Genomic DNA, 13,163 nt, shown 5'->3' with positions numbered 1-13,163 from the left:
ACGACGTACGGCCGTACGGATCTGTCCATACGTCCGTACGGAAAGGGTAGGCTAGGGAGAGGAGGCTGGGTAGGGAAGGGGGAAGCTAGGTAGGCTCTGATACCAGTTGAAGGGGGGAGAGTAGTGGAAGAGAGAGCAAGGGAGTGAGAGTGAGAGAGAGTGACACTCTAGTGCGGGTGTGAAGAATGATGAGCCACACCACAAACTCACTTATGTTTTATTAGGATTAGGTTTACCCTATGACTGTCTTAAGACAGTCATAGGTGTCCTATCTTTTAATGAAGGGTTGGCAATGTGCCTTTACCCCAACACGATCATCATCTATCATCTCAGAGAGCGATAGATCCTGTAATATAGCAGATAGAGCTTGCTCCTTTGGTCCAGTAGATGTGGCGTATATATTCTCGAGCTTGTCCAGTGTCTGTCTCCTTGGCTGAAGTAGCGAGGTCAAGATGATGAAGTAGTTTGTTAGCCAACCTCACACCAATAAGCGCTAGTGCCTTGTCATTCTTCTCATCCCAAGCTGAGACTTGTGCGGATTGATCTTCACCACGAGGGCAAGGCTCCATGTGTGCAAACTGAGGGAACAAACTCACAGCACCAGCCGAAGAACCAGCAAATATGGTGGCTGGTCTAGGACTCCAAAACTCAATAGCAGCCTCCACGTGTGCAAGACAGCTGAAGAGGTGCTCCTGTAGATAGTTGCAGCAGTTGGTCGAAGGCCTAAAGGACTCCAAAATACACACGTAGGTCCGAAATGTGCAAGGTGGTTGATGTGGAGGGCTAGGCGATAATTGCAGGTGCTCCAGAGGCAAAGGCGGGTCTCGAAATCTGCAAAGCAGCTTAGCGAGGCACTCCAAAGTGCTGCAGCAGGTCACCACAGTAAAAGTCGGCTGGTATATGTATGCTGGAGTGCTGGAAATAGCTCGGAAGTGGTTCTGTTGGAGGCGGTTATGCAGCAGCAGCACATAAGACGTCGATTTTGGTGATGGAAAGCTCCAAAATGGCCTTGAAGGTCCACCCGTGCAGGCACAATGAACCGACCAGCAAGTAAGAAGGCCGCCTAGACAACGTAGAGCACTTGAGACAGCTCCTAGACCATCCGGATGGAGGTGGCAGGCTGTGAAGACTCTAAGCTGATGCAAACGGGTGCAAGAAGGAGGTGAATAGAGGTGGAAGATACAGACAGCTAGAGGCGGCTGCAAGAAGGTGAGTTGAGCAGGGCTGAAGCGGCTGCAGGCTGCAGGAAGAAGGGTTGAAGCAGAATTAGGGTTAGGGCAAGGGTGACATGGCAGCAGCTATGGAAGGTGGCTTTGATACCATGTTAGAAACATGGTGAAAGGAGAGAGAGAGAGAGAGAGAGAGGCTAGGGAGAGAAGAAGTGGTACTTCATCCAACAAGTATGACAAGACAAGTGAAGTACAAGCCTTATGTAGGCTACTCACTCACACTCTAGCACCTAGTGCATATGAGATAAGTCCCATGATGACACGTGGCACTCACACAAGACTCAACACACATAAACTAGTACTAGATCACCTAGTACTACACACTAACACTTCACACCAACACACTCTTTGACTATGATATCTTCAACACACTCAGTACGAAGACTTTGTATAAATGGATGCTCAAGTATGTGTGGGTGTGTGGATTTGTATGTGTGAGAGCATATTTTTATACTATGGTCTACACCCACTGTTGGGCGCTGATGACGTCAGTGGGGATGTCATAGTAGCTAGTCCCTGCTATGCATGATGGAGTTTATGGTTTTCAATCTTGTGAGTGACTCTCATGAGATTGAAACTGCACTATGTTGTGTTTTTAGAGGATGAGTTTGGGAATGTTCCTGGATTCATCTAGGTATATGATATCTTCAACAATGTTCCACATTTTTGCTCATTGCAGCAGATGGATTGAAAATTCACTCCTAGCTCTTTGCATGGAGCTTTGTCCTATGCTCTTTTCAAACATCATGCATATAGATTTTAGAAGGAAAAACCTTTGAATGCTTGATAGAGGGTCCTTTACCTGCCATTCATTGCCTTTGTTGAACTCGAGTGGGTACATTACACCGTGAACTACTGTTTGGGAATTCTTTGTCATTCAGCACTGATCTCCATTATGGATTTGTTCTTTTGCTTTGCTACTCTATTTTGTCATGGAGTGAGAGCTATCGATAAGGGGCACTTGATATCTCTTGAGCTCTAGAATGGAGTGGACTCCCTAAGTAAAAATTCTCCGTCTTTGTTTTTCTTGATATTTCTTACAATTTCATTTTTCATCATAGCTAGCTATTCCTTGAATTTGTCAACACCTCAAGTTTCTTTTTCAAGAACTATGTCTTGATCTTCTTGTTGAAGTCGTTAATGAAAATCAGAAAGTACACGGCTCCTCCAAGTGATGGGCTAGACATGTCACCACAAGTATCTGATTGAGCTAACAGAGGACAACGCTTGCTTTGGAGTTGGTTTCCTTGCTTGCTGGGTCATCATGCAAGAAGCACAAAACTTCAGTAAACTATGAATGGCAGGTGGGCCTTCTACCATTCCACTCTTCACAAATGTCCATAGCATTCATTTCACAACTTGAAAGCCGTCGTAGTGTAGAGATCTTTCTTTGAAATATCATGTACAACCACTTTTTTATTCTTGTCTGAAGTGTCTAGAGTGAGAGAGAGAGAGAGAGAGAGAGAGAGAGAGCGATATTCCTGTTTTTTGGAAGATTTTGTTTCTTGACTTGCTTGTTTATTTTTGCTTAGTCACCTGCTTCCTTTCTTCTTTATTTCTTGTTTTCTTTCTCTTTTGTTTATTTGACGTATTTTAGTAAGCACTAGGTTTGCCCAAGAGACTCCGCGGGTCTTTAGAAACCTTGTATCGCTGCTTATGCTTGGGCACTGATGACGACATAAGTGTTGCTTTGCTTGCTAAGTATGTCTTCCTTTTGTTTTTCATAAAAGTTTTTGTTTATCTCTTTTTTCTTCTCTTTCATACTCTCTTTTATTTTCTGTGTAGATTTTTGATCTTTAGAACAACAAAAAATCTAAATTTGTATGATTGGACTTATTCTAGTCTTACAAAGGTATATATTGTCTAAAGTGTCTACACCTTGATTAGCAAACCCTATCTTGATTTCAATGGAGAGATTAGGAAGAAAATTATATAATACCTAGTCTCACCTGTGTATATACCTGTGTATATGATGAAATATACATTGCCTATACCTTCCATGGGGCACTTAGAGTTGTCTCCCACTGTGATAAATAATCTCGATTTCTCCATTCTAAGAAAATTGTACCACTCCCTTGGTTGATCACGCTCCTGGTGGCACCATTGTCCATATATCAGACATCCTCTATTTCTATCTCACATCAGCAATAATGGGTCTTTCTTCAATGATGAAGAATAACTTGTCAATGACAACATTTGCTATGGCTCTATGACCTCCTAGGACTTGTCATTGCCTTCATTCTTATTGGCTACTTTCTTGGACTCGACGAAGAGCTCCATCTTGTTTCAACAGAAGCACTTGACCTTCTTCAAATTTGAAGATCCTCTTTGTGACTGTACTTCTTTTCTAGAGAGCCTTTTCTCCATTGCACTTGCCCTTTGCCTGAACATTGAAAGATTTGTTAGTATTATTGCCTTCATATATCTTCATTTGCAACTCTTTCTCAAGTTTCATGGCCTTGAGCTCCTCAAAAGTGCTGCGGCAGCTCCTCGAACCTGTACTTAGTGCCACAACGAAGCCTTGATAGCAGTGGGTTGAGTTGTTCAACACAAGCTTTCCCAAGTCGCGCTATCCAAGAACTCCCTTATTGAAGCCAATTGATAGTGCAAAACCTTTATCTTTGTGTAAAATTCTTCCTTGCTGTCACCCTCTCCCATCTTAACGGTTTCTTGCAATTGTAGCAAGATAATACAGTATTGGTCTCATATACAACAAAAATTCTAAATTTGTATGATTGGACTTATTCTAGTCTTACAAAGGTATATCATATACAACAATGGGACTACGGATGCCTCTGACAGCTTTGCAGCTTTTTGTGAAAGCTGGGACATGAAGGTCAACTTGGGAAAAGCCAATATTGAACACTATTGAAAATCAACTCCAATGGGAGGCTTTCACACTTGTAGGGGAGCCAGTTGATATGGCTAGATCCTATATATATTTTGGGGTGTGTTCACGTAGGCCCCAGGTTTACCATGAAAGGCATGCTTGACCGAAGGACATGCGTCTTTGTTGAGACTAGAGAGATAGTGTTTCCACACACTTTTTTACAAAAAAAAGGAACGTTTCCACAGATTTCTAGTACGCGACATGGTTTAGACAACGGCTCTGTAATGGGTGCTTTTGGGTAGTTGACATTTGGGAGGATGTGAACCGGTCATGATGCTGTCTTGCTTGATCTGAAAAAAGAGATGCACATGTCATGAAATTTTCCTAGGAGAGTTTGTAGCGAGACCTCTCCACAAGCTCTCTCGCTTGATCTGGGGAAAGAGATGCACATGACATGACATTATTCTAGCAGAGTTTGCAGTAGCGAGACTTCTCCCCTATTCGAGATCATCTATTTAGACTTAGGCTGAGAGTATGGGCTGGATAGTATAGGATAACATAGATTACCATGCAGGGTCCTCTCATCATCTATGCAGAGCTCATAGTTGAGGGAGATAAGCAGTGCTGGTTTCTAGATGGCTCCATTGTAGGCCATACGCCATTGATCATTTACTGCCATACTAGAGTTCATTAGATATCCCTTTCCAACATCCGACTCAACAGACGATTAATTAGATTATTTGGGATGACCTATGGTAGGTATATATCCATAGGACATGGGTATCTTTTCCACAGCTACAGATGGTCTTCTACTGAGTGCGTTCCTTCCACCTGAGTGAGGACGGTTTCATCCAGGCATCAGATACCTATAGGTCCACCTCTCCCATGTAGTACAGATCACCATGGGTCCGGCACTCATGACCTCATCTAACAGATTCCAAATCAAGGCAGGGTGCAAGATTGCAGCCCCATGGCATCGTAGAGTTTCGAGACTCTTGACTACACACGTGAGGTGGAGACCGAGGAGCATGCTTTGATGCGATGCCTCAAATACTATGAGATTTAGGGAATGTACTATTGCCTTTTTCACCCATGGATACATAACATTAGCAAAGTCATCAATTAGCGAGACTAGAGATGCTCCACACTCTTCGTACATAAGGTTACCTGACTGAGGTCTAGACTCATGAGACATGTTAGAATTATTATTATAATTCAGTAGTGACCAATGTAATGTAATAAGTAGGTTAGGGGCACTTTTCCCTCCTTTAGAGGTTTTTCCCCCTAACCATAGTTAGTTCACTAACTACGGTTAGTGAAGGATAAGGTTTTGTCACTTAGACAAAACCCATCCCACTGCTTGTATTAGTCACTTCTTCTATTGCAAGCACTACGTTCAGCTCTCTTGCTCTCACACTCTCTCGTTTCTAACATTTGGTATCAGAGCAGCAAGACCCTGCTCCTAGCTTCCTTGCCTGCAAGCTTCAGCTCCTGCAAGCTTCCTGCCTAGCTACCCTGCTCCCTGCTCTTCTAGCTCGTCATCCGTACAGCTTGTAGTCAGCAGCTCGACTTCCGTACTGCAGGCGTCACTTCGTCCGTACTGCTCCCGTACCAGCCTACGTTGACATTTCGTACAAGTACCTGCTGACATTCTGTCCGTACACTTTTCGTACAATATCCATACGACGTACGGACTGACAGTTCGTACTTCACCGTACAATTGTGTCGCACGTGTGGCAACTGCAAGTCGTCCATACCATGCGTACTTTTGCCAGCACCGTACCGTCCGTACTGTCTGCGATGTACAGATCTATATCGTACAGCTCTAGCGCTCGTCCAGTCCTACATTCCGTACGCTGCCACCATTCAGTACAGCTGCGTCAGCTTGTTCGTACTCTGTACAATTGGTCGTCCGTACAAGGTGGCCGTACTCAGTCCGTATCTTGTACGGAATCCGTACTGACAGTTCCGTACTGTCAGTTGAAAGTGTCCGTACACTCCTGTTGCAAGGCCTTCTGTGTAAGTTTTATTCTTGCAGGTACTCTAGCAGTTTTTTTTTTTTTTGGCAGGCATTGTCTGCAGATAGCCATTGTTTGACTTAGATCTTGCAGAGAATTTGGGGCATTCCATATTTGTGGACAGATATTGCAGTTGGGTTGCAGGTCGTCCAAGAAATTGGGGCTTTTGCAATTACACTGCAATTTTGCAGTGAAATTTGGGGCTTTTGCAGGCAGACTGCAATTTGTGCAACATTTGGGGCTTTCAGACCATTTGCCCTCTTTTGTATGCAATTTCCCACAAGAAATTGGGGCTTTTGCATTTGGGTCACAATTTTGTAGATAAAAGGGCATTTTGGAAGTCTGCAAACAGTTTTGGACTTAGTACGAGTCAAATTGCAGAATTTTGCCACCTTTTGCAGATTCTATTTGCAGATTTTTGGGCATTGAACAGAGCATTGTGGTGCATTTTGAGCCTTTGACAGGTTGTGACAATATTTGTCACTGTGGGCATATTTTTCTTTGCAGATTTTACTTGTGCATCTTACATCCCAGGAAGGGATTTTACTTGTTCAGTTTGCTGTATTTCTGAGTTTATCTGGCAAAAATGGCATAGAACAATTCAAATGAGGTGTTCGGGGTTCTCACACAGGAGGATAAGTTGGATGGCACCAACTACTTCTTGTGGAGTTTCATGGTTTGCAATATCGTGGTTGGCAGAAATCTTTGGGATTATGTCAATGGAGATGAAGAAAGACGAGATACAACGCCTATACCTGTCACTCCTACAGCTGGAGGCAGGGGTAGAGGTACAAATACAGCACAGGTGATTGGAGCAGCCGCTCCAGGAGCTCCCACAGCAGAGCAGAAAAGATGGGACTCTAGAGATGCACAAGCTCTTTCAGTAATTTCTCTTTCTGTTAAGAGGTTCATTATACCTCATATTCGGTCATGCAAGACATCTATGGCAGCTTGGGTAATACTGGAGAGTATGTTTGCAGCAAGAAACGATGCCAGAGTTTCCTTTCTGAAGCGAGAACTTTCCCATACACATATGGAGGAGGGAGATTCCATGAATTCTCACCTCACGAAGCTTCAAGATCTCAGGGAACAATTGCTGAACATTGATGAAGTCATTCCGGATTCAGAGATGATCTCCACCACTCTGAACTCTCTTCCTGAGTCCTATCTTGGTTTCCACACCTCGCTGAATTTGTCATTGAGGGGGGGCAGCAATCCTCTCTCCTTTCACGAGTTGGTAGGACTTCTGTTGCAGGAGGAACAAACACGCAAAAATATGCCAACCCAGGCTGGCGAGCATGCTATGCTCTCTAAGTTCAAGCCCAAGGGTAAAGGGCAGCATAAGCCACATGCCCATCAGCCCACACATCAGCATAAAGCTGATTCTGGACAGCCTTCTTATAAGGCACATGGTGATACAAACAAGCAGAAAAAGAAGGGCATCTGTCATTATTGCAGGAAGCCAGGTCATTATATTGGAGAGTGCAAGAAGCGCATAGCCAAAGAAAAGAAAAGGGATTCTGGTATGGTTGTATCAGATGCATCAGGTCCACATTGCCATGATGGAGGAGATGTTGCAGCCAACTTGGTTGAAGAGCACTATGTCTTTTTGACTTGCACTTCAGATTTTTTAGTGGGTAGTTCAGATACTACAGCCACTAATGATGATGACCCATATGCTTTTTTGACTTGCAGTTACGATCCTTCAAAGGATGAATGCTCTTTCAGTGTTGATGAGACACTACATACTTGGTATTTTGATAGTGGTGCTTCAAAGCACATCACTTCCAAGAAAAATCTGTTTGTAACTCTGCATTCTTCACCCATCAAGAAGGTAACTTGTGCAAATAATTCTTCTCATTCAGTGTGTGGAGTATGTGCCAGGTATAAAGAAGAATTTGCTTTCAGTGTCCTAACTCAATAGAGGAGGATTTCAGGTTGTTTTTGATGATGACAAGTGTGTAGTTAGAGACAAAGAAAATGAATATGCTTTGAGGTTGTCTGGCACTTTGTATCGGGGTCTTTTTCAGCTTGATTTATATGAAAAAAGATCCCATCTTGCATTAGGGAATTGTTTCTTTCTAGGACATGCTTGCATTTCTTGGTTGAGCAAGAAACAGTCTACAGTGGCTACCTCCTCATGTGAAGCTGAGTACAGGGCAGCTTTCACAGTGACAGTTGAATGTGTTTGGCTGCGTCATTTATTTGCTGATCTTCATCTTTCATTGGAGGGTTCTTCTCCGATTCTCACTGATAGTCAGAGTGCTATAGCAGTGGCAAAGAATCCTGTGTTTCATGCTCGCACGAAGCACATTGAGGTTCACTATCACTATGTCAGAGAGAGGTTGCATGCAGGAGAGATCAGTATGATCTATGTGTCAACACATGACAATGTTGCAGACATCTTCACCAAAGCACTTCCACGTGAAAAGTTTGAGGCATTTCGCAGTGCCCTGAACTTATCTCCTTTTGGTGATTGATCATTTCCTTATACATGACATTGGCACTGCAGGGGGGTGTTATAATTATTATTATAATTTAGCAGTGACCAATGTAATGTAATAAGTAGGTTAGGGGCACTTTTCCCTCCTTTAGAGGTTTTTTCCCCTAACCACAGTTAGTTCACTAACTACGGTTAGTGAAGGATAAGGTTTTGTCACTTAGACAAAACCCATCCTACTTCTTGTATTAGTCACTTCTTCTATTGCAAGCACTACGTTCAGCTCTCTTGCTCTCACACACTCTCGTTTCTAACAGGCCCACCATGGGTCTGGCCCTAGATAGCAAAATATCACAAACTTCTTCACAAGAGAAGATGTGACTAGGAGATGCCGGGAACAAGACGGTGGCTTTCAGGCACACCATGTCGCTAGGGGACTAGACACAAGTCCTGCAAGCACTTTCCTTACCTAGGGTACCATTGTCGCGGCATCTTGGCACCAAGCTACCACATGTCACCCCTACAGAGAGAGGTTGCAGATGCTAGCGGCAGATCCCGGACATGTTCCAGAGACATTGGTTTCTAGTGGGACCCTAGTTGGGCCCACGTGAGCTTAGATTATTCAGAATCTATACAAGATAGACATGAGCTACACTGTACTGTAAGCACTTGCGTTATCAAAGGTACCATCATTGTCGCCATAGGACTAGATACATGTTGCTAGGGGACTATACACAAGTCCTCTAGGCACTTGCCTTATTAGGGGTACCATCATTGCGGCATCTTGGTGCCAAGCTACCACATGTCATACACAGCGGCAGATCTTGGACATGTTCCAGAGACACTATGATTTCTAGTGGTGTAGAAAGGATAGATGGGCTGAAATAATGCAAGAGTTAGATATCCAATTGACATATCAAAAGGTTGATTTGGGACCGATACAAGATAGAACAGGACATGACATGAGCTACTCTTGGCACTCAGAGACAGGACAGGACATGACATGAGCTACTACTCGGGATCGATATAAGATAGGACAGCAGGACATGACATGAGATACTCTCGGAACTCAGAGCTTCTTCTTATTCATGTTCTTCCTAGTTTCTTTTTATCAGTATTTCCTTAGAGGTGTGATATTCACTCCCAGCTCCCTGTCAAGAGTGGCAGCGGAAGATGTAAGCAAACTGAAGCTACAGAATCACACAGAGAACACTAGAGACAACAAGATGTGCCACAAACAGATCTGCTGTAACTCAGTCCATAAACCAGGGCAGCAACTGTAATACAAGGAGTCCTGAACAGGATGAGAAACAGGAGCTGCAGAAGGGGCTGAACTAGAGCAGAGGATAGGGGCACAAGGAGGCTGGAGCCTAGGAACGAGGAGGCTGGAGGAGCCTGGAGCGAGGAGGCTGGAGGAGCCTGGAGCGAGGAGGCAGGAGCCTGAGGCGAGGAGGCTGGAGCCTAGGAACGAGGAGGCTGGAGGAGCCTGGAGCGAGGAGGCTGGAGGAGCCTGGAGCGAGGAGGCAGGAGCCTGAGGCGAGGAGGCTGGAGCCTAGGAATGAGTAGGCTGGAGGAGCCTGCAGGAGGCTTGAGGAGCTGCACCAGAAGATGATCAAAATGAGGAGGGGGAGGGCCCTTATGTAGGGGAGGCCAGGGTAGGTGGTCGGTCCAGTTGGCCTAGGCCGACCAGCTGGTCGGCCAGGAGCTGGTCAGCCAGGAGTTGGTCGGCCAGGAGCTGTCCCCCTCTGTCCCCCGCTTCGGCCCTGTCTCGTGGGTGCCCCCTCTGAGTGTAGGAATAGCCTCCGACCGATGGAAAATAGTGTCAGATACAAGTGTGGAACCGGGAATGAAAGAACCTCACGAGGGGCGGGCACACCCACAAAGAAGCCCTCACTCAGAGCAGTGTGCATACAAGTACACTGTAGACAGGAGATGCATATAATGCTAACACTCCCCCCATGGGGGTTATTCATGTTGTTTCAGTTCGTTGGTCTCATAGGTTGTTTCACCTTTTGCAAACGTCAGTAAATCCTTCTTTCTTTCTCTTATAGCTCAGCTACCAATGTCCCTCTCTCTCTCTCTCTCTCTCTCTCTCTCTCTCTCTCACAGATTGTATGAGTTTCCATTTCTATTTCGTGTACTTTGTCCCATTGGCCCGCGAGGCCTGCTGCGGACGTTTATATATCTTTCTTTCTTTCTTTCGGTGCATACCGAGCATGCCATGTGGGCAGCAGATGAGGCTGCTGCATAAGCAGAAGACTGAGATCCTTCTTTGATTTGATAGGCTCCTTCCATTAGCAGAACAGTCCACATGGGACTGCAATGGAGCATGCTCACTTTTTGGGGCTGTTCATGGGGCTAATGTAAGGGGCCAATGGCTGGCATAGAAGGCCCTTACAAGGGGCTGACAGACGCCTTAGTATCTCCGATTTTGCAATAAAGGGAAAAAATACACTTAGAGGAGATGGGCCCTATCTATACCCTGTCTGGTGTACGGTCTTTCTTTTAAACCCTTTTGTCGATAAATGCAATTTGTTTTGTATGAATTGTGTTATTATCTTTCATTTATGATGGAAAATAGTCAGATTCATTTCTACAAATTCAAAGTTAAAATGATAACTCGGGACTGAACCACTTCATTGTTAATACTAACACTGTGCTAATACAGCCTATGGGCCTAAGATAACATGGAATATTTAGAAGCCACCTAAATTGAATGGCCATTTTTAAGTTGTTTGAGAAGTGCCACTCCAGCAAAGCGCTGGCCAACGATGTAAAAATTTGAGGCCATGGAGGTGTTCGTGCTTCCTGTTGTAAGTATAACTGTTTTTCGAGGAGAAAGTGAGCATCTAATACATATTTACAGCTTCAAGCAGAATAATGGAATAAAGGTTCTTGGTGTAGGTATGCTGTTGAGCATCGAATCGGTAGTGCCAAATACATAAAGAGAGAAGACCATGTGTACATAATCCTCAATGATAGACCTTTCAGATACACTAAGCATTGCTGTAATTTCTGACTGAATCTGGAACATATGTTTGAATTGATCAAGTGAATGCATTGGAGACTGTTGGGATCATTTCAACAGACGTAATTATGTAGACTGTGAAATTTATCTCTAGCATATCTGTTTTGCAGAAGGACAAACAATCAGGTCTGAAGAAATCTGAATGCTATGTCGACACATTTGAAAATAATGTATTCCATTTTTTGGAGGAATATTATACTCATCAACAGATGAATGATGTTCACGCCTCCCCAGAGTATATGAAATTTTGGGAGGATGTAAGCATACCTTTTCTTCTTGTCTGGAAAGTTTTTTAGTAGTAATTTGGAAGATAATGCTAGTTTTTTGTTTTTGTAGTTCATTTGCAATAATTTAAGTATCTTTTACTGGTATTTCAGGTGAGACCACTTCTTTTGGAGCCAATTGCACTTGCAGTGTATGAATACAAGGATGGCCGGATAGGACCCAATTTAAATCCTATAGGTGAGTATCTCCTTGAGCACACTTAATGGCTATGAATCAGGCTTGGGAGTAGAGTAGTAGAGGTTCACAATATGCAGTCTAGTGCTATGTTCTTTTTTCCTTTTGCAAATGTTATACAATGACATCTGTAGACAGACTCTTTTAATGAAGTATGGTCTTTTGAAAAGTGCATGGGTGTTCAGTGCTCTAAATAGTTGCGAATGCAACCAAGAGAGTGACTTACTGATACCTAATTTATTTAGTACTTGAAAAGCACATTTTTCTAGGAGAAATCTTTGTAATATAATAGCTTATCTACAACCTCCTCAAATCATTAGGAGGAGGTCTCTTGAAAATTGCAAAAGACTTCTTGCTACTTGTACAAGTGACTAGTCATGTTGCATGTTGTTTCTCCTCAAGAAGTTTTAGTTTTTACTTTTAGGTTTGTCTTCAAGTATCGTATCATGTGTTCAAAAGTTCTGTTTTGCAGGTACAATGTCTTGAATTCGTGCCATTTGATGCAAATGTTGGTCCCTATTTGTTTACCTTCAGATTTTTCCCAAGCTTTATTAATGATGCCGTGGTCGTGTCTACATAAGTACAGTCCCTTTGTTAGCACCTTGAGATGCTGACATTTAGACATTTCTTAGTTACGTGAATTGGCTATTTGTCCATGTATGACCTATTAGCTTTGATGGTGATTTCGTGGGAGTAGGAAATCCCTTCATGGTATGTCCAACTTCATGAATTTCAAAGAGAACTTATTTATTTGTGTTGGCTTTCTCAATTTGTGGAAGCCTATGGCATCCTTAAACCTTGTTGGACATAGCAAGTGTTAGTTATTAGTTCTAAGAACTTGGCCAATCGTGTGCTTGGTTTGAGGTCATACCTAACATATTACGGTCAAGCCATCCATCTTGGATGGAACCTGGTTCAAGAGTTCCCCTTGCACTAGTGACTCTCAGAACCCATGAATCTGAGTGGCTCTTTAAGTTCGCTGCTTGGAGAAGATCCAGCCAAGATTGTCAAGTGATCACAAACTGGAGTAAACCACTTCATTTCAATTATATGTCTCGGATGATTCCAAGCACGTGCTGCTTTCAAAGAGCATGCTTGAGCACAATGTACTCATACCGTTTCATTCGGTTACGATTTGAACACCAGAGCTATGAGCAAA

The 13,163-nt window shown here is 43.5% G+C and overlaps 1 protein-coding gene across 1 annotated transcript in view; it reads left to right on the top strand.

Annotated features, from left to right (window-relative positions):
- Nucleotides 1-13,163, top strand: part of LOC147883100 (uncharacterized) — a 35,913-nt gene that overhangs the window by 12,154 nt on the left and 10,596 nt on the right. Inside the window, exons 2-3 of the mRNA XM_087399784.1 lie at nt 11,656-11,802; nt 11,923-12,007. Coding sequence (XP_087255910.1) covers nt 11,656-11,802; nt 11,923-12,007 — 232 coding nt within the window. The remainder of the gene's footprint in view (nt 1-11,655; nt 11,803-11,922; nt 12,008-13,163) is intronic.

This window comes from Dipteris shenzhenensis, chromosome 28 (genome assembly GCF_047967505.1).
Source record: "Dipteris shenzhenensis isolate YYH24624 ecotype China chromosome 28, Dip_SZ_1.0, whole genome shotgun sequence".
NCBI lineage: Eukaryota > Viridiplantae > Streptophyta > Polypodiopsida > Gleicheniales > Dipteridaceae > Dipteris > Dipteris shenzhenensis.
The sequence above is the reverse complement of the archived record's forward strand: the minus strand, read 5'-3'. Positions and strand labels throughout refer to the sequence as shown.